Source organism: Chenopodium quinoa, unplaced genomic scaffold (genome assembly GCF_001683475.1).
Source record: "Chenopodium quinoa cultivar QQ74 unplaced genomic scaffold, ASM168347v1, whole genome shotgun sequence".
Classification (NCBI taxonomy): domain Eukaryota; kingdom Viridiplantae; phylum Streptophyta; class Magnoliopsida; order Caryophyllales; family Amaranthaceae; genus Chenopodium; species Chenopodium quinoa.
Window position 1 is genome coordinate 211,818 of NW_018745063.1, and position 25,156 is coordinate 236,973.

General features: G+C 41.1%; 1 protein-coding gene across 1 annotated transcript; it reads right to left on the bottom strand.

The window, feature by feature from the left end:
- Positions 1-23,917: 23,917 nt before the first annotated feature.
- LOC110709289 lies at positions 23,918-24,637 on the bottom strand. The gene has a single exon (XM_021887503.1). The coding sequence runs from the start codon at positions 24,635-24,637 to the stop codon at positions 23,918-23,920; it is 720 nt and encodes a 239-aa protein (XP_021743195.1).
- Between the last annotated feature and the right edge of the window lie 519 nt (positions 24,638-25,156).

Consider the following 25,156-nt stretch of genomic DNA (forward strand, 5'->3'; position numbering starts at 1 on the left):
GTGGGGTTCAAGCTAGTGGGATTTTAAAGGCTTGAAATTATTCCCTACACATATATATATAAACATAAATATATATCGAAAACATAAATAGAGATGCTTTTGGCAACTAGCATGACCCCTTAAGGTCTTCAAGTCTTCAAAAGGTCTTCATTTGCAACTTCATGGCTTTGTCTTCTAAGAACCCCGTCTTCAAGACTTGGCCAAAATATTACAATTGCTAGTATCTACGATTAGGACTTATCAAAATATTAAGGTACAAAAATACTCAACGGTTCGCAGACCGTATTTAGATTTACAAAAATACATCACGGATCACAGTCCGTATTTTCTATCCTAATCGGGCCCCACTAGTTGCCATTTCATAAAACCTGTGAGAGAATTTACATTCCATTCATCCATTCACTATCTGTGAATGGCCCATGCATTTTACTACGATAAACACGTAACAATGCATAAAACGCGCGAGAACTAGTAACTAATCTAGGTGGTTAATCCAATTAACACGCCTAATTAAAATAGTCAAAGTTGTTTTAACCGGTTACGGTAATAACTTAGAGACGCTCCCACTAAATTTTGCATCCAACTTAACTAATCCAATTAATTAAGTCGGTGAACCCAAATATTTGCCAAAATTAATTTTGCAAATGTCGCTAAAAACCCGAGGCCTAGCCTCCAAAAATTTTAATTAAAAAAACAAAATAATTAAAACAACAATTTAAGCAAAATTACGAATTCCCAAATGTCTAAGTGCCTAGCACTAAGATTTGGAGTCCAAAAAAATACCCTTATTTACATATTAAGCAACGCTAAAATTAAATTTAAAATAGCATCGCCTTAATAACCCGGGGTTATTGTGCCAATTATGGGATTGTATGTACCGTACAACAAGCACGTAGTATGCACATGCGCACCCCCGCAACACCAAGCATGCATGTGGGCTGCTTGTGCTCGCATGCGCTACGCCCAGCCCAGCCAAGCGTAGCAGCATGCACAGCGCGCACAGCATTATGCTGCTGCTGCGCCATGCTGCTGCTTGCTGCTGGCTGGCGCGCTATGCTGCTGCCAGCGAGCAGCAGCCCACGCCCTTCCTCGCACACACACACACGCACAACACCAAGCACCTAAGAACGAAGTGCCTAGCAGCCTCGGCAGCCACCTATGGGTTGCGTGACCAGCCCAGCTGGCCGAGAGCTAGTTCGGGGCTCTTAGGCCTCGTGTTGCGTGCTAATGCTTCGAAAATTATCGATTTTGTGTGTGATATTATAAATCAATTCTAAATTAATTTTAGAATCAATTTTGAGGAAAAATGAAAAATAACAAGTCTTACTGAAATAATTCATCCAAATGCAATTAACCAAATTCATTTCCAAGAACCATTCTTTAATAAAATTGGTTTGACTTGGTGTAATAAAATAAATTAGGGCAATTCTCACTATTAATTTAATCAATTAAATTAATCTTGAGATTTTGACAAAATAAAAAGGAGTTGGAAAAATGAACATAAGTTCAATAAAGACTCCAACTTTAATACTTGTGAATCCATGAAAAAATTATATCTTCCAATATGAAGATAAAACAATTTCAATCACAAGTTTTAAACTTTATGATTCCAATCAACTAAAAAATGATTAAATCAACAAAGTTGAACCAAAATTCATGGAATTTAGTAACGCAAAGTTTCAATCACTTATCATAAATAAAGATTGAATCTTTAGTACTTGGAAGCAACAACGAACAACTATTTTTCACACTTAATGCAATTAATTTGCAATTATGTGAAAAAATAAAACCAAACTTTCAAGCACCAATTACTACCAAGTAATCATGCTTAAAGTGGTCTAAAATTGCATATAAATAAAGGAAAGAATCAAATTCATAACCACGATAAATATGCAATCAATTTTCAAGGTTAGAAAGACTTAAAATTTTTCGTCAAAACGAAAAATCCCTCGAACAATGCATTTCTGGTCGTTTTTTGGCTAAACACAGAGCCCTTAAAGGGTAAAACCATTTCCATAACGCCTTTTCCACCCAAAATTCACTAATTTTAGTCGAAATCTGGGTTCGGGAGCTGAAGACAGCTCTAATACGAGGTAAAAATTGGAAAAACAAGTTACTAATCTAATTAGCAACTTAAAACCAGAAAAATTAAGCCATAAAAACACCTTGAAAATATTATGATTTTAAAAATAAACGAGCGAGGCTCCGATACCGCTGTTGGGATTTGGTGAGTCCGACTCACCGCGGAAACAAACCCAAAAACAAGACCGCACTCGCAATAAATAAAACCATAAACATAATTAAATTAATCACAAGATTAAGATAAGCTAATTACCTTTGACGCGTGCTTCGCTCCAAAATGAGCTCTTAGTTGAAAGCTTCAAGTCCCGCTCACACGGAGACCTCCAACGAAGTCCACCTGCACCAACAAAACCGACTAGGTCCAATGTCTTGGGGTTAGCAAGACCCGACCAATAAAACCCGAGTAATTATATTGAGTTCAAAGGTTTTCACTAATTGTGATGTCGTTTTCAACTCTTACTCAAGCCACATTCCCAATGCCCATACTTGGGTATTTATAGGAAATTATGGGAGTATCATTTACTCTCCCATCAATGTGGGATAATATGATTTTTCCATTTTATTTTAAAGCTAAAATAAAATTAATAATCAAGCTAGTAATAAATCAACAAGTGGCAAGCTCATATGAGTGGTTAGGTGAGGACCACTTGGAGAAGGGGGGGACCAAACTTGCTCCCCACTCCCTCTCCCATAACCGGCCACCTCACTCCACACACACTCAAGGACCACTAGCCACATGGCACCCACCCTTGGGCACCAAGGCAGCCAAGGTGGGCTGCCATGTGCTGCTGTCCGTGGCAGCCACGCCCAGCAAGCCCAGCACTCGCATGCGGGCTGCCAGGCGCTGCTGGCCAGCAAGCCCAGCATGCATGTGCGGGCTGCTGCTGGCCTTGTGCCTTGGCCAGCGCTGCTAGGCAGCAAGCAATGGCCTAGCCATGTTGCTGCTAGATGTGGCGAGCTGGCGCGCCTAGCGTGCTAGCTGCTGCAGCTTGTTGCGGCATGGCTTGCTAGCCATTGCGCGCACAAGGCTGTGCCTAGCATGCTAGCACGCACTAGGAAGCGCCTAGCCTTGCGATGCTAGCATGGGTGCGCTAGCACGCACCAGCCAGCCTAGGCTCGTCTTGGTGCGCATGCTAGCCACCATGCTAGGCCATACGCCCTTAGCACTCGGTTTTCTTGGGCATTCCGATGCTAGGGATATTTTGGTCTTTTGTTGATTTATTACTATTTCTCGTCTCGTCTTTCACTATTTTTCGACTCGACTTCCGACGCTCGATTTCGACGCTCTAAGCTCGAATTTCCGACGTCTAAATAAATATTACTCGGTCAACTCATTAATTCCTTCTGAATTAATTCGTCGGTTCGGTTTGTTGAATGCTTGGGTGTGACCCGAAGGGTTCAGTCAAGATTAAGCTGTAATATTAATTATTCGTTAATATTACTGATCGGAAGCGGCCTCCACCCAGGCATTCCGATCACTTGACCTCACTGAATATATTAGCTTTCTAATAATTCTGAACCCACTAACGGAATAGTACACTTGTTCGAAGGCCACCATTCCTTTCAAGAAGGGCAAAATTGTATTTTCCTTAAAAACACTCTTTTATTCTGATTAAAACTCTAAAAAGTCAACCAAAGTCAATTTATCAATTCTAATTGCATTAGGAATGATAAATCCATGTTAGGCCCTCCTCTAGATCATTGGGCCGCATATAAGTATCAAACCGTGCTTAGATTAGTAATTTGGCCATAACTTCCTCATTATTCATTGGAATTGGGCTTATAGTATATCGTTGGAAAGCTCTTTTCAATCCCCATCCAACTATACCATTATTAGATCCTTTCTATGGACTAAACAAAAATGGATTGGCTGTTTTCTTAAAATAGGTTTTCAAAAACATAGAGAAGAGAAAAGAAATTAAAAACTATCCGCAACACTAGACTTTCTACACTTTCACTTCTTTCGATTATGATTCGACGCGAAAGGTACTCATCACCGGTTTTAGTTTTGGGGAGACACAAATAGGTGTCTACACCTAGCCATGGGAATGCCGCAATCACATTTCTTGTATTGTGAGGGTGAACACCTAACTAAAGCCATAATTCCCTACAAATTCACAAAATTAAGAAATCATTAGAACACTACATACTTTATTTACCCAACAACACTTTCAATTTCATGATTATCACAACCAACAAAAAACCCACAAATTAAATTAGACTGAAGAATCCTAATTTATTTTCCAAAAATTAACTACAAATTAAGCCACTACAATTGGATTTTAACCAAAACATCATTCCTATGTACTAATTCCTTAACTACCTGAGAATATAATTAAAGATTACTTACCTAAATTTTTCGATTAAACCAAAGAACTAACCTTTTTCCGCTTCGCAATTCTTTGCTATTCAACCCACCAATCACCAATTAACCACACTCACTAATTTCACTTTTAATTGTTTTATGGAATTTGTGTTTCACTTTGATGAATTTATGTTTTAATTTCATCCAATTGATAGAAGAACAATTCCAATCAAAGCAAGAAATTATGAATTGTATTTAAATGGGAAGAATTAGGAAGTAACCGTTGGAGTGGACCCCACTTGACAGAAATAGATCGGAGTTACTCAGGTGGTAGTTACTTTAACAATTAGTGTGTTTGTGTGGTAGTAATATAAAATAAAAAATAAAGGGGTAGCAAATAAGAGTTAGGGTGCTTTTCTGATAGCAAATGTGAAATTTTCCTTTTTTCGTTTGTATACTTTCATTCAATAAATGGATTCATCACCAACACACACGACACAACCTATGTCTGTAGTCAGTCGGTCTCCTGGTACGACTAAGTCTACAACTGGGGGTGTCGGGCTGCCGGCTCTGGGTACATGGAGCAACTTTGTACATTTCCCTAACCGACCGTCTTTGAGTCTGTGCAGGACACTATGGATAGAACTAGACAAACAGCCACCAGACGACGAAGGAGAGATGGTACATTAGAAGTGTCGTTTGATAAAGTGACCCCGGTTGAGGGGGAAGAGATACAAGACGATTCGGGAGAGTACTCCGCGCCTGGGATTCATGGAACCCCTAGTGATACAATATTGGGTGAAGCTGAGGGTAGAGACAGCAAGGAAGCTGTCTTCCAGGTTGAACTTGAAGAAGTTGGCCCCCAAGAGAGAGTCTAGGAGGGATCTGCATCTACCTTGGGGTCAGATGGCGAAGAAGTCTCTCAGGAGAGAAATAGAGGGGACACCGCCTCAAGGTCTAGCTCTGAGGATAGTAGTGATGCTCCTCTATCCCCGCTTGAGGATAATGAAGTGGAGGAGAGGAAAAAATGGGAAAAAGGGCAGATCCCTTTGAAATCCACGTCTCTGCCAAAGAGAAGGAAAGCATGGAGAAGGGGCTTGAAAATTTTAAACTCAAAACGGCCTCTGGTGGAAGGATATAAGATCCGGTTTCCGCCTGAGTTCGTCATCGTTTCTTGGAAAGAAGATCAAGAGAACGCCAACGCCTACTTCGGCTGCTATGAGGCGGCATTTCTGGATGGCCTCCGGTTCCCCTCTTCATGACACTGTGAAAGTCATCCTGCGGAGCTATGGCCTAGGCGTCTAGCGGTTAACCCTAAATTGTTGGGTTAACATCCTTGGATATGTCGCCGCCTGTGAGATGCAAAGTCTGAATCCCGGCTGGGAGGCTTTTGCACACATACACTACCTTAGCTGCAGCCCAGGCGGCTAGAGGGCGTGGTACACCCTGACAACTTACCCAAAATATCAAATGACCTTGGACAAGGTGTCAAAGTATGACAACTGGAAACAACGGTTCTATTTGTTGTCTTCCCCCACCTGGCGTGAATATTGGGAACTTTGCCGGTATAATAAGAAGCCTGACCTTAAGGGTCAGAAATGTGCCCTCCCTCGGATTTCGGAGGACGAATACGAGAAAATCATAGAATTAAAGATCTTTGAACTTGAAACAAATACTCTCTCAACCGAGAACGTAATAAAGGTTCCAAAGAATTGGATACTCATGTGTTCATGGTTGAGAGACGAGGCATTCTTGTCCGCCTGCGGGTTGAGTACAATGTTCACATAGCGTACGTTTATTGCACATACGGTAATTTGTCGTTTGTACTATTGCTCTGTCCAACTCGTTATGCTATTGAATTGAGTTTGTTTGTTTATTTTTTTACAGAAGAGGCTTTGGGGATGCTCCCCAAAGACAAGACCCCCAAACGGTCCTCCTCCCATAGTCGCAAGGATCTGGCGGAGGCTAAAGCCGCTGAAATAAAAGCCAAGGTAAGAACCCGCCTGGCCCTTTGCTTCGACATTTACTTAAGAGATGATTTGTCGGTTGTATTTTTTATAAGAAATTTCATTTGCAGGGTGGAGAGGTTCCCAGATCCCTCATCAAGCTGTTCAAACGAGGACGAGATACCACCGCCTCCACCCCCTGCTAAGTCTTTGAAGACTTCGTCCGCCCAGATGGCTCTAGACGCTTCGTCTGGAAGAAACCGCCTGCGTATCGGGAGGAAAAACATCACACTTGAAGGCTTCAGAATTGGCCAGGAGTGCTCTGACTCCATCCAGCCTCTCTACGCCTGTAGGTGATGCTAACCTACAGGATATCGAAGGTATAAAGAATCCTTTTGAAACCCCACCTAAGCTCGGCTTACCCTTGCGAGTGAAATCTCACTCTCAACAGACCTCTTCGTCGGACAGCCGACAACAAGCAGGTGCTGCCTATATAGCTCACTCACCCAATATTACATATGGTGCAGATCAATCCCCCCGATGGCCGGACGTGCAGGCGCATGCTAAGGCTATGCTTGGAGTCGTCTCCAAGAAAGAGAAAGACGACATTCCGGGCATAGATACGTTCAACCTGGAACTCATCTTAGCGTTCATGTCTGAGGTATGACTTCTTTTTGCAGAAGGGCAAGTATACTTTCGCCTGTAATTTTCACACCGTTGTTTACAGGCTATGTTAATGGTTGATGAGCTCAAGCGGCCATACACTAGGAAGAGAGAGGAGGAAAAAAGAGCCAATAGATCAACTAGGGATTCTAAAGACGTTGCATGATATATATGTACAATAAATAAACTTGAATCTAAAGTCGTGGAACTGAAATAGGCGGAGCAAATCAAGAACCTGTCTGTAGCTTTGGAGGCTGCCAATAAGAGGGCGAGTGATGCTGAAACCTCCCTCAAGAAGGCTTAAGAGGACCTCAATGCTCTGCAGGGTGTTGCCCAGGAGAACACGGATCTCAAGTCAGACGTTAAACGTCTGAAGAAGGATGCATAGTAGGTCCTGATAAACATCAAGGCTACTATTGAGGCAGAGTAAAATCGCCTTATTGCTGAGAACGAGACCGACTCAGACACCCAGATGAAGATTGCATGGGATGCGTTTTATCCGGGGAAGGAGTATGGTATTTGGGCACTGACATTCCAATACGCTTAGGATGTCGTGTATAGGAGAGAGCAAGGACTGCTAGAGCCTGAGTCATTAGAATCCTAGAAAATGCTGAGCTTAAGGAGTCTAATAAGGAACTTCCTGCACTTGGTGAAGCGGTTGATATCTACTCTGGAAAGGAGAATGAAGAGGAGCCGAAGGGGCAAAACTAGACTAACCAATCCAAGCAAAATTAATTATTAGTACCAATACGCCTTTTACATTTTTTTCCGTCATGTGAGCCACGTATTTATGTAGTTTTACTAACTAAGGAGTCGAGTGATTCAACAATATTTTTATTTTCCGGATGAGTATTCGGTCAACATTACTTAACCCAACCGTTTGGCTGCGATTTTAATATTATGACGATACTGACTGAGTCGGTTTTTTTATCATTTGTATTTAATTTTGTGTTAAAAATTTTGCTTACATATATACTTGAATTTTTTCCTAACTCATTAAGAGCATGCGGCAGGTAGCAACCCGTCTGTACTTGCCCCTGGGCGGCTATGTGGTTGGTTTTAATACCTTTTTGATTGATTGGCTTAGGAACTTGTGATGCTTTAAATAGTATGGGAAGTTCTTAAGTCAATCAATCACTGTAGTGATTGCCCCAAACCAAGTACACAGCCGTCCAAATACTCAAGCGAGCAGCTGTCAGCCCAGGCGGTGAAGTTGCTGAGCTGCGCTTCATTTCCTCTGCCTGGGGTATCCGCAATCCGTTATAATCAATGTCCCTTTGCCCCAATGGATGGACCTGTATTATTTTGAAGAATATCTAAGTAAGAACTTCTGTCGGCAATCGACTCGTGTTGACCAATTAGATCGCTTAATCTTCGACGTCTGTCTGGGTAGGTAGAGCATTTGGTTTCCCGGATGGGAGATACTCTCTGCGATGATTCCACCCATATGGGCGTCGCCGGACTCCTTACTCATGTTGGAGCAAACGAATTTATAAAATAAATATCATCCGGCCACTGGCCTCTTTTTTAGGACATTAATTTAGCCAGAAAGTTTTAATTTAGTTTAATTTACCATTGTAAGTCTACCGTCGGTGCATTGCACATTCGGTTCACTTACTACACATTTATACACAAGAATTAAATAACATGTTTGAAAACAAGAAGCAACTATTTCATTAATAAGCTTTTCATATACAAAAGTTTACAAATCTCAGAAGTAGTACTTTTTTAAGTTATCTACAATCCAAGTTCTGAGCAGCCGCCTGCCGTTTGGAGTTTCCAGGCGGTAGGTTTCGTTTCTTACTTTCTCATAGATACAGTAGGGGCCTTTCCAATTAGGAGTTAGTTTTTCATGCTCATTGGCCCTACATGTCGCCTCCATTTTTCGTAATACAAAGTCCCTAACCTTTAGGGGCCGTTTTTGCACTCTTTTGTTGTAGGCACGGGTCATTCTCAAATGTTAAATCTCATGACGCAATGCGGCATTGCCCTTGCGTTCTGGGAGTGAGTCTAATGCTAGCCGCATGGCCTCCCAATTTGCCTCTTCATCGTATAGCATGACTCGTAGAGTCAGATCATAATACTCGATGGGCAAGCCGACTTTAGCACCGTAAACCATGAGAAATGGGGTTTTAATTGTTCCCCCTTTTTCATTTGTCCGGATGGCTCATAGGAAATAAATTAATTCTTCAACCCATAAACCACCAGCTCTTTCAAATTTCTTTTTCATGCCGTCTGATGAGTTTGTTAAAGGCTTCAACCTAGCCGTTTGCTTGGAGTCGGCCGACTGATGCAAAACAATGTGATATCCCTTGATCTCCCAACGAAGTCTTAAGTTGAGGCGTTTCAAACTGAGGGCCATTATCAAACACCATAGATATAGGTACCCCATATTTGGTGATGATGTTCTTCCAAATGAAAGAGATGACATCCTTTGTCTTGATGCTCTTGAACGCCTCTAATTCCCCCCACTTGGTGAAATAATCCACAACCACTAAATATAGCGCTTTCCGCTTGGTGCAGGCGAATATGGACCTAGCATGTCCATGCCCCATTTAACAAACGAGATTAAGCTGTGGGTTGCTGTCAAGTTAGTTGTCGGCTGATGGATGAGCTTACCAAATCTTTGGCACTTGTCACATATTTTTACCATTTCCATGGAATTTGACTCAAGAGTAGGCCAAAAGTAACCTTATCGCCAAGTCCTGACAGCCAAGGATCTTCCACCTATGTGGGAAGTGCTTTATCTAGAGTGCAGATCTTCGAGAACTTCTTTCCCCTTTTCTGTGGTAATACACTTCAACAACGATTTTAGGAAACCCGCCTTGAAGAGCTCTCCGTTTCTCATGTTGAAGTTTGCAGCAAGTTTCTTTAATACGGCCGCCTCTTGGGGTGAATCAGGATGCGTACCGTCTGTCAAATATGCACGGATGCCATCAGTAGGCGTCGTTCAAAATGCGCCTACGTTAAAGAATGTGTTAATATGATTGGCACTCATAGGAAGTGGGAATTGACATAATAAGATTAGGGACAAGGAAAGTAGGGAGCCGACAACAAGTTTTTAAGGAACTTGTAAACCGTTCACGAATCATAAAAGGCAACAACGATTAAGGGACAACGAAAGGCAAAGACAATTGACCCGTGAAGGTTACACCCCATTCATAATCCATGAGATTACTAACTCCATATGGTTTGGAACCACGAAAAAAGGATCGGGGATGTTGGTACGAAATGAGCCATGGAGTCACATTCGCCCGTATTAGCCTCTACTCAATTCTTATAGTGAAAAGTGATTCCTGCGATCTCAAAGGCATACAAACAAAATATTCAATTAACTCCAACAATTATTAAGCTAAATTGGTTTAATATTAATGCAACATATTATTCTATAAAATTTGTGATAACTTGAATAAACAACAAGATTAAAAAGGAACCTAAACCGGTCATCCAAATATCTTATTAGGCGTGAAATTCAATTAAATATTCCCTTTAAACATGCAATATGGTGATCAATAAAATAAGCATTAATATTGGAAGCAATTTAACAATAAATCCAACAATATAAGATCGTTAGAAAAATAATAGAAATAAAAGAAACATAATTCTTACTTTGATTCTGTTTTCTTGCAACTATAAAATAATAAAAAAGTTAGTAACTTCAAGGAAATAATAATAAAACAATAATTAAATTAAATTAAATTAAATAGAGTTTATTTGGGGCAAAACCCTCAAACAGTTCTGCCTTTCACGCCTTGGCTTAAGGATAGAACCACAAGTAAAATATGGACTCCTTAGAGAGCTTGAAGAGGGAATTTTGAAAGAAGAAGGGTAGGCTAGTGTTTAGGCTAGAGCATAGAGGAGATAAAGAGAGAGAATTAATTGATGCCCCGTACATAAAAAATGAGGGGGTATTTATAGAAAAAATGAGCTGAGGGAACACACGGAACCCTAAAATGATAAAAACCCTAAAAAATTGCACCGTGACACAGCAGAGGGCACCGTGACACACTGCCTGGCACTGTCAGATGAGGAAAATTCCCGTGACACGGTGGACAGCTGTGTGACGCGGGAAATATTTAGGGTACAGGGAATAAAACGCGTGAAGGGTTTACGGGGAAAGGACACGGAATTGCCCTGTGTCACAACAGAGGCACCGTGTTACGGGGAATCCCATCGTCAAACGTGACAAATTCCCGTGACTCGGTAGACAACTGTCGTGACACGGGAGCCTGTAATTCGTTTTTCCGTCTAAATTCATTTTTAACCTAATTTCGTTCAACATTTTTAAATGCCGATTGATAATTTCAGGCCATTTTTAATTTATTATTATTAATTGGGCCAAAATAAATAAAAGATTTGGGCCAAAATAATAAAATAAATAAAAGATTTGGGATAAAATAATAAAATAAAAAAGTTTGGGCTGAAATTAAAAAAAAATGAACTATTTTTTTACTAAATATCAAGACTGATCCATGGACTATTTGAAAATTGAATTTAATTAAATACAATTTTTAAGCACTCTCGAGATTAAATACTAAACCCGACCAATAATGACGGTGAAAGATTGTTCATCATCGGGTTTGGTTTTGGGGAGACATTTTTAGGTGTCTACAGAAGCCCTCACTTTGACTAAGTTTGTAGTCGATAATTTTTTAAGATGTTTTGCGATCCTAAATCACTCTATATACGCCGATACCTGCAAAAAAATGTTAGTTCCACAGATAAAAGAGTAAAGGGATAGCATACATATCTGACACCAGTGTATCGGTGACAAATGAGTATGGTAGCCTCCTATGCTTGAAGGAATCCACCAGATGATGTTTCGTTGAAATGCTTTCCATGCCTGAGGAAAGCCGACTAATAAATTTGGTAGCTTTCTAAGCCTGAAGAAACCGGATGATACTTTCCACGCCTGAGAAAAGTCGACATATGACTTTGGTGTCTTTCTGTGCTTGAAGAAATCCACCGATAATGCTTTCCATGCTTGAGGAAAGCCGACTTGGTGGTTTTCTATACTTAAAGAAAAAATCCACCGATAACACTTTCCATGCTTGAGGAAAGCCGACTTGGTGGTTTTCTATACTCGAAGAAAAATCCACCGATAATTTTTTCCATGCTTGAGGAAAACCGACAACTAATATAATCGCTAAAATTTGCAAGCGTATGATGGTTCGATTATCCCCGAACGTGGGCCGCAGATGATTTACCCTCAAGTCGACTATCCGACCATATTAGGCGCTTAAAGTGACAAAAAATAGAACCCTAATGCTTGTTAGGGGTAAATCGGTAATTTTGGTACCCTTTAAATACCAATTAAAATTTTCCACACTATTCCGGTGCGAAAGTAACTGACCAAAAGTTGCGGAAAAATGTTCCAACTTGGTCAAAGATGCCAGAATATTTTCCAGAAGGTTGGAAGGAGCATGTAGGGCAAGGAAAAGGGCACCGTGTCACAGGGAGCAATCCCGTGTCATGGTGGGTTGCCCCGTCTGACGGTGGAAATCCCCGTGACGCGAGACCCCTTTATTATTATTTTTTTTTTCTCTACTGAAATTGTCGACGCGCCATTATAATAACATTGTCCCACGCGCATAAATGTTGTTACGTGGTAACAGGAATTGTGGCACGAGAACGGGGTAGCGTTTTTTTTTTTTTTTTTTGCTTTAAATTTCATCCACTGCTTCCCATTTCTGTCACTTCTTATTTACCGTTTTCATTTTCGATCTTCTTCTATTCTCGCTCCCCTTTTTTTTGTTTCTCAAATCACCGTGCCACGGTTTTTGGCACCGGCGCGCGGAGGTGACCTCCGTGTCACACCGTCCAGTCCCGCTGACACCCATTTTTATTTGCCGTTTTTGCTTTGATATTGCCGCTGTTTGTCTTCGCTGTTGTCTTAGATCGCCGCTGCTTTTCACCACTGCTACTTGAGTTCCGTTGGTGTCTAGGGTACACCGTGACACGAATAGTGGTCACCGTGTCATGGCGGTAGATTCCCGTACCGCGGTGGTTGCGGTTGTCGTACTGCATCATTTCCGCGGTTTTTGGAGCTTTTAGAGCTCAAATTAAATCTCCACCAAATTTACTCTGATTTTTTGCTAGTTTTCTCATTTTCGATTTCTTACAAGGATCCATGTAGGTTTCCCTTACTTATGTCTCAAATTTTGTTGTAAATTCCATACCTGCTTGAAACCCTAAAAAAAACCAAATTGGGGGATTTTTAATTTTGAGCTTCCATGTAAAGATTCTTACTATGAATTGACTTGTATATGAATGTATGTGTGTTTGTGAGCAATTTGAGACCAAGTTTGTGTTTTTGGGTAAGAAATTGAGCAAATCACCATTTTTAGGTACTACTTGTGTGAAATGGTGTTCTTGTTGTTCATGTTGTTCTTTTGCACTTGAAATGATGATATATTGGTTGTAGATTTTGTAAAATATGCCAAGATGTACCGATTTATTGTTCTTGTGCAATTTTGAAACATGCTCTGTTTTGTGTGTAGTATATCGTCATGGAGAAAATAGTATTAGTTCGTCATGGAGAAACTAAATACTTGAAATAATTGCTAATTTTTAGCCTTGAGGTAAAATTTTTGCGTATAATAGAAAATGCAACTTGAGATAATTGTTAAGCCGTTTTTTAATAAACAACTGAATAACTTAGAAAATGATGCTAAGTATTTAGATTTTTATTTTTGTAATAGCATGCCTAGACAACGGGATCGCGATCTTTCTACTCGCAGCCGGCGTCAAGCTTTTCGGGAGGACACTCCCACAGTTCATAAGGGCGTGGACGACGATGCCCTAGAGGCTGAGCCTCGTCCTTCTTCGAGTAGAGGCAGGTGGATTCCACCTCCGTGGACGCCAGATGAGTTGGCTTTCTTCCGTGAGATCCACGTTTCTCACCGTCCACTTGTCGGCATAGTCGAAGGCACGCTTCGCCATTATCGATCCGGAGCTGGAGATTTGGTTCCCCGACTATATGGGATTATCACAAGGGATCCTGTTACGAACGCCTTGTGCGAATCTGCTTGTTTAGTAGATTTTTATTCGGCGGTCGTAGGGTTTCGCAGCCCCCGGGGTTATAGCCCGACAGTCGTTCGCGAGTTGTTAGAGAATTTTTGGGATACTACGAACACTTTTCACTTTGCTTGGGGGGAGACGAAAGTGACCCCCTGGATTTTAGCATGATCAGCGGTTTACGCTTCACCAATCGGGTCATACAGCAAATTCCTAACCTTGTGTGGGGGTTGGCTGAGGTAGCAGATTTGTTAGGTCCGGTCGTTCAGCACTTCAGGACTCAGCCGGTGCCTCGAGGTGGTCCTAAGAGCGGGTGATCGGAGTTAGCTTATGTTCTGTCCTATGGCTTTGACATGGATGAGACATCACCTGAGCAGCGAGTGCGGATCTTCATTTTGATTCTTTTTTCCATGATTCTTTCTCCTAATAAGAGTTCGTGTGCGCTCGTTTGCTATCTTCCTTCTTTGGTTAGGATCAGCGAGATAGGATCCTTTAGTTAGGCCATCCTTGGATATGCCGATCTTCTCTTGTCACCACGTCATGGCTGTAGGCAGCTGAATGACCAGGCCCTTGTCACTGTCTACAGTTTATGGAGTCGTAGAGGTGACGATCTTTCTGCTTCTTGTTTAGTTTTAATCTGTTTGACTCATGTGCTTAGAGACTTCATTTCATTGCAGCTATGGATCTATTAGTACTTTTCGGTATTGGCCCTCAACGGCGTCGTGGAGCGGTCCATGACTTCCCTGTCGAAGCTAACCGGCATGACCGAGGCGAGTCAAGAGTGGAGTCCGTCTTCCGTTGATGTAAGAACTGATTTTGCAGCATGTTATTCTCTACCTTAACGTTATTTTTCGGCGTTCATTGCAAGTTTTTATGGTTTTAAGGTTGCTGTTGATATCCAGTATCGGCCTTGGACTGGGATGGCTGATCTTCCCGAGGCCTTGCAGCTTTCGGCATACCGTACGGTTTTTGTTGGTATTGGATGCTTTGTTTGGTGTCTTGGGGAGCGTGTTGTTCGTCAGCACAGTGATGATCGCTTTGTGGTGCCCTTGCCTCCACCAGAGTCGATGCTGGGCTCACGTTTGCTTAGAGAGTTGATAAACAGGGGTGAGCGCTACACTTTTCCTTGGCAAGAGCTTATGCGTATGGAGGGCAATTTTTCAGAGGACTTGCTTCCCTCTTTTGCTCCTCCACCCCGTCTTCCCGAGGTATGATTTCTTTTCGGAATTTTGTCACTAGTCTCTGTTTAAACTATCGAATAACCTGATTATTCGATAGTATTTTAAGACGATTGTTCGCCGTGTGGGGAAGATTGAGGTCCCGCCTCAATCCGTCCGTTAACTGGGGCCGAACGGTATTACTGAGGATCATATTTCTAACGCACCAGAGGGTTTCAGACAGACACATGAGTCTTTGTCTGATGTGTTAGAGTTGGTAAGCTTTTTGACACATTATTCATCCTTTTTAATACCTCTTGTTACTGATTTTTCTTTGCTTTGCTCTCATCCTACGCACTCGGAGATGATGGCATTCATGAAGTTGGTTGACGCTTTGAAGTACTATATCATCAGGCTTCGGCGTGGTGCGAGTTGTATCGGGGCGGTTCTTGCGATGTTCTTGAGGTATGTTCACTTTTTTTTTCCATTTTCACCATTTGTTCTATCTTGCACCATTGACATCTTTTGATTTTGTGTCTTTCAGGAGCGACGGAGGTCCCGCTCGCGCTCGAGGCATAGAGGCTCAGACGAGGGGGAGCCTAGTCGTGGCAGACAATCTCCTGAGGTTCGTCAGCATTCTCAGTCTCAGCGGCAGCCTCAGCTTTCTCGGCCATTTTAGGAGGCTCGGTGGAAGCAGCCTCAGCCTTCTTAGCCATTCTAGCACTTTCAGGGTCAGAGGCAGCGGCCTTCATCTTCATAGCCTGAGTTCAGGCCAGTCATTACTCTTATGGATCAGGGTTTATACTCAGTTCCGTTGTCGGGGGCGCTTCCTCCACCGGTGCCCGGCTTGTTTTCAGTTCTAGTGTCTAGGACGATGCCTCCACCGACGCTCCCTACCTCTTGGAGTCAGTCTACGCCGTTTGCCAGTTTGACGGGTCCTGCTTTGAGTTTGTCTACTACTGAGGCTACAGGGACTAGTAGGGATACTACTCCTCGTACCCGAATGATGGAGGGACTCTTTGGTTCATCTTTCCCGTATTCACAGGCTGGAGATGACACTGATCCTCACTCTTCTAGTTCTAAAGATTTTTGATGGAGGGTTTTAATTTTAGACTTTGATTGATGACACTTGACATTGTTTATGCATCATGATTCACTTTGTACATTATTCACAGTTTATGCATTTATTAGTGTGTATTAGTGTGTACTTGAGATTCATTGTGTGTGATTGTGTATTTATTAATGACGCGAAAAAAACGTAAGTGGAGGGTATCGACCTTCCCAAAAAGAAATAAAAATGAAAAAAGGGACAAGTTTTACAACTCCTCCAAAATAAAAAGGAAAAGTAAAAATAAGCATGAAAATGGGACAAGTTTTACAACTTCCCCAAAAGAAAAAGGAAAATAAAATTAAAAAATAAAATAATAATAAATAATAAAGATAAATAGAAATAAGAATAAAGTAATAATAAATAATAAAGATAATAAAAATAAAAAATAAAAAAATAAAATAAACGGAGAATTTCATTAGGAATGAAACCTCGAAAAACAAAATTAGAAGATAAACGGTGAAGATAAAACAGCAAAAATCCGGATTAAAATAGGTAAACGATAAAAATTGAAGACACGAGGGCACCGCGACACGACACTATACACCGTGTCACGGCAAAGACTTCCATGTCGCGACATTATTTCCCGTGACATGGTGGAAATTCCCGTGTCACGATGTGTGTATTCTGCAGCGGTGTAGTTTGCACGTATAGAAAGATAAATATTGAGTATGTCCAAGCGTTTTGGCTATAAAATAGGATCAGTATTTTTGTGATTTGCATAATTACGAAACATAAAATAATTAGAATTTCATATTTCAATAATACTGTCTCAGAATTTTGATAATACATTGCGCGACTGGTCTTATATTTTGACCAATGCTGACAAAAGAGAGTTGGAATTGTTTCATGTATGAGGCTTATTAGCCTTGAGGCATGTAGCAATTGAACATGATTTTCTTAGGGTAGCTTTAGACTATTGGAGTCCAGAAACAAATTGTTTTAAATTTGATTACGATGAAATCAATCCCCTGCCAGAGGAATTCGGTGCCATCTTTGGGTTTCTTGCCAGAAATCTCATTGCCATGCCTACCCTACATGAGTATTATTACCAAGACTTTGAACGCCATCTGAATCTGACAAATCCAGATTTAAATAAAATTGTGTGTGGTAATGAGGTATATTTAGAAAAACTTGAAAATTTGTATTTCAATCGCCCTGTCTTTGAGTCTTATCATGTATATTGTAGAAGGGCTTATATTTTTTACATGTTTAGCAAGCATTTATTTGCAAATGGTAGGGTAGGACATGCTTTTATAGCGTCTGTGCTTGAACATGTTGAATCTGGGAGATATCACACAACATCGGCAGAATGACAGCAGAAATCATCAAAAAATCATCAAGAGAAAAACATCATCATCAACATATAGCAGTAGAAACGAAATCTTAACACAAATCCATAGAGAACCATCAAAGCAAGGGGAAATCATGTAAAGCCCAAACAAATATAATAAAGCACCCCCAAGCTTACCATGAGCTCCCCCCCCCCCCCCCAAGCTAAACCTAACAATAAGGCATGAAAAAGCAAGACTGAAGAAAATCAAGCAAGAAGGGAGGGTAGCTGAGTTGGTCTCACTCGGAACTATGGTAAGGGGTAGACTAAGAGCTTCCCTCACCATTATCAGAAACAACACGGCGAACCACATCATCTGCAACTAAAGCACTTTTTCCATTGGTCCTAAACTTACTCCTAAGCAAATCTAAAGCATAAAGATGCGACCAATCATCCAAAACAGGTGGACTCGAGAGTCCCCACCTCTCATCGGTCTCAGGCGAGGGAAAATAATTAGGGTTACCCAGATCGTAAGCAAAATCACACCACCCCCCCGGGCCTCTTATAATCATAGTCTCCTCAGGTAGTCCCCCGGATAGCACTAGGTTCCACATGAGGACCCTCACAATAGGGGTAACAAAGGCGGGGTCCTACGGTCTTATCATAAGGTTCCCATTGAGGAATTGGTCCCTCTTGGACCGGTAGGTATGGGTAGTTCAAATATGGTTCCATCTCTCCTCTAGAAACATGCAAATCATAGATTCTCCTAGCATGGTAGTCATAACCCTTGACAAAATCATTACCCAAAGAAGGGGAAGATAAGGCAAGGGAAATAGCATCAATCTTATCATGTAAGTTAGACAAATCATTAGAAGGAGAAGGAGAAGAAGAAGAAGAAGAAGAAGAAGTAGAGTTAGAAGTACCTCCCCGAGAACTCGGGGGATCACGACGCTTGGGACGAGGGGTAGGCAAAGGAACCCTACGAATAGAACGATCAATGGCCATCTTGATTGGCCGCCAAGGCAACTTCGATTTCAAATCACGGACCATAGCTTTGGGGTGAGGAATGAGACACCAATCCGTTGTCCGAAAAACTTTCCAAACAAACAAATCCTTCTTGGTAGTGCGCTCCAAAAAAATTTGATTGATCAAAGCATATAGATGCTTAGAAGATGGGAAGGGGTCTTCTCCCTCTTATCATGTATAGGCTCAAGGGAGTGAAGCATAGGCCCATATTTCTTGTCAAGTGAAAGCACTAAGATGGTGATCATGCCGCCTATTTGAATGCTACCCGAGAGGAAAACCCCATCACGGATATCGGTAAACCGATCAAGTAAATGAGAGGAAAAATCTATGACTTCCCATTCTTCTTCCCATGTCTTATCCGCTAGCCAAAGCCAACTTAACTCTTCTCGGAATATATGGCACCGAGGGATTTCTTAGAGAAGAAAGCATAGGTGGGGGTACGGCTAAAATACCTCATAGCCGAGTGAATAATCGAGGCCGACTTGGAGTATTGCGGCCAATAGGCCTCTTCATCAGCTATGTGATTCCACCATTTATCCTCACAATACTTATGATCCTTTTGTAAAGTTTCGAAAGCCGGATAGATATACGATGTCCCATCAAATGGCTTCGGGAATTGGAATACCTCATTGAGATAAGAAAGTGGAATTGAGTGATTATTGTTAAAGACTTGGAAGGTTAGAGTTGGAGGCGAATCACCATGCTCATCCTCATGAACCTCAAGAGAAGCGAGGAACTCGAATGTAATGCGGGCAAATGTTGGTGCATTAAGATCAATGAAAGCCTCAAGCCCTAAGTTCCGAGCCAACATCCTAACGTCTTCATCAATTCCAAGCAAAGTTGTTGCAGCCCTATCATAGAATCTTGTGGAAAAGATCTTTCGAGGTGACAAGTTGTAGAAGTTGTCCCAATGTTCTCTCTTGGTTAACTCAATACCATATGTCTCCTTGATGAAGGATGGAGGAGAAACCACCTCCCTAAGATTAGAGCATCTCGCCTTTTTTGCACGACGAAGGGGCGCCATCAACACACCACAATCAAGATAAAGGTTCAATAACAAGGGAAAATGATGAGCAAAGAAAATTCATGATAATGGCAAATCCCATAAGGACCAAAATAATCAAGGGAATAAGAAAGTATTCACAATCAAGTGAAAGATGCACTTAGAAACCACAATTATAAGCCATAATCATGCATAGTGAGCAACAATATTTCATTTAACCATCCAAACCCTTATGGACATCATCATCACCAAATCAACAACACCAAATAACAAATGCAATAATGGTAGTGCCAAAATTTTCAATAAACTCAAACAAAATCAACACCACAAAGTCATATATTTATCAACAATTCATCATCAACATAAACAAATGAAGCAAGTAGTAAGCAACATGGGTATGCTAATAAGGGTAGTACCAAACCAAATCAAATCTCCATGAACAATAAAGGTAGAAAATCTATCATAAGAATAAAGAAATCATACCTTAAATTGATGAGAAATCACAAAGAAATGGAACAAGGAGCACTATTACACACTAACAATCCCAAATTGCAAACCTCAAAACTTCAATCAAAGAGTACTAAGAAAATCTCAATTTAGGAGAGAGAAAAACATCATGGAAGTGCAAAAATTGAGACTAAGAGCAATAATAAACTAGATGATTATGAATTTTGATGAAATTTCACTGACTAAATGATGATGGAGGTGAAGATGATGCATGAGTAAAAACCAAAGAAAACATGAGTGAAAAAGTAAGGTAAGAGAGAGAGAAGGAAAGAGAACCGGTGGGGTTTAAGAGGGGGAAAACGAGCAGGGGCACACCCGCGCCATAGGGCGGCGCTCCCGCACCTAAGGGGTGCGCGATCGCACCTACCTTGTGCTTGCCCGCACCTCCCTGGGTATGAACTTCTCCTCTCTTTTTTCTATTTTTAAGTGCGCACAACAGTGGGCACACAATTTATGATGATGATAAACACTAACATAGGAAGTAGCAAAACCCCATTTTAGTGGATTCAAAACTAGAATTTCATGAACCCACCATAAAAATCCACCAATCTCCATACTTACACATTTTTCCAACTCATGAATTTGGACATTTCTACCTCAAAACTGGCACCAAAATTGTTGGATATCAAATCAAAACCACCTACAACACAAAAGAAAACAAGATTAAAAGAGAATAAAGGCATCAAAGGAAAAAGAAAAGAAATCAAAGAAAAATGAGAAAAGGGTTAGAAACTCGGTTTGCCTCCCAGTAAGCGCTTGTTTAATGTCATTAGCTTGACGTTCTCCACCCTTCAAGGTGGATCATAGAGAGTCATATCATGAATGACCCTAACAAAAACTTCCTCATAGTAACGCTTGAACCTTGAAATTCCTTGAGAGGTCCAAAGGAGAAATTTCAATAGCACCATTCGGGAAGACCTCTTGAGCAACAAATGGACCGGTCCAACGGGACATCAACTTTCCGGGGAAAAGTCTCATTCTCGAATTGTAAAGGAGCACCTTATCTCCGGGATTGAACTCCTTCTTCTCAATGAGCTTATAATGCACCTCTTTGGCTCTAGCTTTATATAAACTAGCACAATCATATGCATCCAAACGAAGCTCTTCCAATTCATGGAGATCTAACTAACGTTGCTCACTCGCACTTGCCAAATCAAAATTAATCTTCTTTATAGCCCAATAGTACGATGCTCAAGCTCAACCGGGAGATGGCAAGATTTACCATAAACTAAGCGGTAAGGAGTGGTACCAATAGGAGTTTTAAAGGCCGTTCTATATGCCCACAAGGCATCATCAAGCTTATTTGACCAATCCTTCCTATTTCTTGCAACCGTCTTCTCAAGTATTAACTTGATTTGACGATTGGACACCTCAACTCGCCCGCTAGTTTGAGGATGGTAAGGGAGCCCAAAATGTTGGTTTACCCCATGTTTCTTCAACATCTTCCGGAAAGTACTATGCACAAAATGAGACCCATTGTCACTTATAACCGCCTTGGGAATGCCAAACCTTGGGAAGATTATCTTTTTAAACAACTTCATTACCACCTTATGGTCATTTTTTGGAGAAGCAATGGCTTCAACCCATTTTGACACATAATCAACGGCAACAAGAATGGCAACAAGAATTTATTGATTCCCATATGAACAAGGAAAAGGACCCATGAAATCTATTCCCCAAACATCGAAAATTTCTAACTCGAGCATGGGTTATTGGGGCATCTCATTTCTCCTTGAAATGTTCCCAGTCCTTTGGCATCGGTCACAAATTTTAACAAATTCCCAAGTGTTCTTAAAGAGATTTGTCCACCATAATCCGCATTGAAGCACCTTAGATGCCGTTCTAGAAACACCCATATGTCTACCACTAGAATCCGAGTGGCACATCTTCAACACATTTGGTATTTCCTCATTTGGCACACATCGACGTAACAAATCATCAACACCTCTCTTATACCAAATCGGCTCATCCCAAACATAGTGTCTAGCTTCTCTCTTAAGCTTCTTTCTACGATTCTTGGAAAAAGAAGGAGGAAACTCCCCGCAAGCAAGGTAATTAACCAAATCGGCAAACCATGGGAGTTCCTTCACATTTATAGAATACAAGAAGTCGTCCAACATTCGATCTATCTTCAATAGGGGACCCATCATCTTGGACTTGAAAATCCTCAAGTCTAGATAAATGGTCCGCGACCACATTTTCCGCTCATTTCTAGTCTCGAATCCCAACATCATAAGATTGGAGTTCAAGAACCTAACTAATTAACCTTGGCTTAGATTCCTTTTTCCGAAAGAGGTATTTTAAATCCGCATGATCGGTGAACACAATAGTCTTGGACCCCAACAAGTAACAATGAAAACTTTCAAAGGAATGAACAATTGCTAAGAACTCCTTTTCCGTTGTTATGTAATTCCTTTGAGCACCATTGAGGGTCTTCGACATGTAATAGATGACATAGAGCTTCTTATCAACCATTTGACCTAACACACCCCCAATAGTCATATCACTAGCATCACACATAAGCTCGAAAGGCAAATCCCACCTAGGGGCTTGGACAATGGGAGTGGAAGTTAAAGCTTTTCTCAATTTGTTGAATGCCTCCAAACAATTGTCATCAAACACAAAATCAACATCTTTTTAGAGAAGGTCATTGAGGGGCTTGGCAATGAGTGAGAAATCCTTCATGAATCTTCTATAGAAGCCCGCATGCCCCAAAAATGATCTCACTCCCTTTACATTCACCGGGGTGTGGAAGCTTCTCAATAACCTCGATCTTGGCCTTATCCACTCCTATTCCTTTTTGAGAGATTTTGTGTCCAAGCACTATTCCTTCCTCCACCATGAAGTGGAATTTTTCCCAATTCAACACTAAGTTCACTTTCTCACACCTTGCTAAGCGTTTTCCAAGATTCTCAAGGCAATCCTCAAACGAAACCCCTCCTACGGAAAAATCGTCCATAAAAACCTCCATTTCTTCCTCCAACATATCTTCAAAAATGCTCATCATGCATATTTAGAAAGTAGCGGGAGCATTGCAAAGACCAAACGGCATTCTCCTATAGGCAAAGGTCCCATAAGAGCATGTGAACATTGTCTTCTCTTGATCATCGGGGTGAATTGGGATTTAGAAAAATCCCGAGTAACCATCAAGGAAGCAATAAAACTTGTGCCTTGTTAGTCTCTCAAAAATTTGATTAATGAAAGGAAGGGGAAAGTGATCCTTCTTGGTGGATGTGTTTAGACGTCTATAGTCTATACACATACGCCAACCAGTGACCGTCCTAGTCGGAATGAGCTCACCTTTCTCATTTTTTATTACGGTCATACCCTCCTTCTTTGGAACTACATGAACGGGAGAGACCCACCTAGAGCTCGAGATGGGGAATATGATCCCCGCATCCAAAAGCTTGGTGATCTCCTTCTTAACTACCTCCCCTATTTGGGGATGTAGCTTACGTTGTCGTTCAATAGAGGGAAGGGTGCCTTCCTCAAGCGTTATATGATGCGTACACAAAGCGGGGCTTATACCCTTGAGATCATCAAAGGTATAGCCCAAAGCACCTTGGTGCTTTCTCAAAACGTCACATAGTGCTTGAGCTTGGCTCTTACTCAAGGATGCACTAACAATTACGGGATAAGTAGAATTTGGGCCTAATAATTCATACCTAAGGTGTGATGGTAGAGGTTTGAGCTCTACCATAGGCACACCTTTACCTTCTTTGGTCGAGGCCACTTGCAAAGCATCTTGACTTGAAATCCCCATGCAAATTTGTTCATCACTTCCTTCAATGCTTCCATCAAGCAAATCTTCATACAATTTCACTTCCTTGCTAGGAGCACCTAGCTATCTTCTCTTTGTTCAACAAAACACACTCAAGAGGATCATTATATGTGAGCAAGTGCTCATGCATGGATTGCACAATATTATCAAGAACTTCAACACTCATGCAATTATCAAAAGAAGAAGAGGGATATTTCATACCTTCATTCAAATCAAACTCAACTACCTCCTCTCCTATCTTAAGAGGTATCTTAGAACTCTTGACGTCAATCATAGCCCCCGATGTAGCAAGGAATGGTCTACCTAAGATGATAGGGATAGTAGCATCTTCATCCATATCCAACACTACAAAATCTACCGGAATGACAAATTTCCCCACCCTCAAGGGAACATCTTCTACCTTACCCTTTGGGATATTGATCAACCTATCGGCTAATTGCAATGTAATATTCGAAGGTAAAAGTTCCCCTAGCTCTAGTCTTTGATAGGTCGAATATGGCATAAGGCTAACACTAGCTCCCAAGTCACATAAGGCGTTATCAATTTGAATCTTATTAATAGCACAAGGGATAGAGAAATTTCTGGGATCCTTCAACTTAGGTGGCATCTTATTCATTAGGATTGCACTACAATTCTCGGTTAGGGTAACAATTTCTGCCATATCACGTGTCCTCTTTCCACTCAAAATTTCTGTAAGGAACTTAGCATAGTTTGGCATTTGTTCTTTCACATCGGTGAAAGTAAGAGTAAGATGAAGTTGCTTAAGCATCTCTATGAATTTCCCAAATTTCTCATCTAATTTGTGCCTATTATACTTTTGGGATAAGGGATCTTGGGCTTGTAAAGTTCTTTCTCTTTCTCTTTCACTCTTTCTACTTTTTCCTTATCAATTTTCTCAATTAAGGGACTCTCATCTCCCTCAATCTCAATCGGGCTCTTGCTAGTACTCTCTCTAGCATCACTCTTCTTAGGTACTCCACTCTCAAGGACTCTACCGCTCCTAGTAACAATTGCATCCATAGGGTTCTTAGAATCTAAGCTCGATGAAGTAAAAAAAGAAGAATTCTTAAATTCCTTAAAATAACTAGCCAATTGAGAAAGTCGGTTTCCTAACTCCTTATTTTGAGTCAACATGTCATTAAACTTCTCATCATTCACGGCCATGTAGGATCCTAGCAAATTGGCTTGTTTCTCAAAAACCTCTTCCAAGAAACTCCTAGAAGAAAATGGTTGATCATGGAAATTATCACTTGGGCCTTGAGTATTTGGAATGGATCCAAGTGGGGTA

What these genes read in the sequence shown, in the direction of transcription:
- LOC110709289 (XM_021887503.1), bottom strand. Translation starts at nt 24,637, where the DNA reads ATGCTTAAGCAACTTCATCTTACTCTTACTTTCACCGATGTGAAAGAA.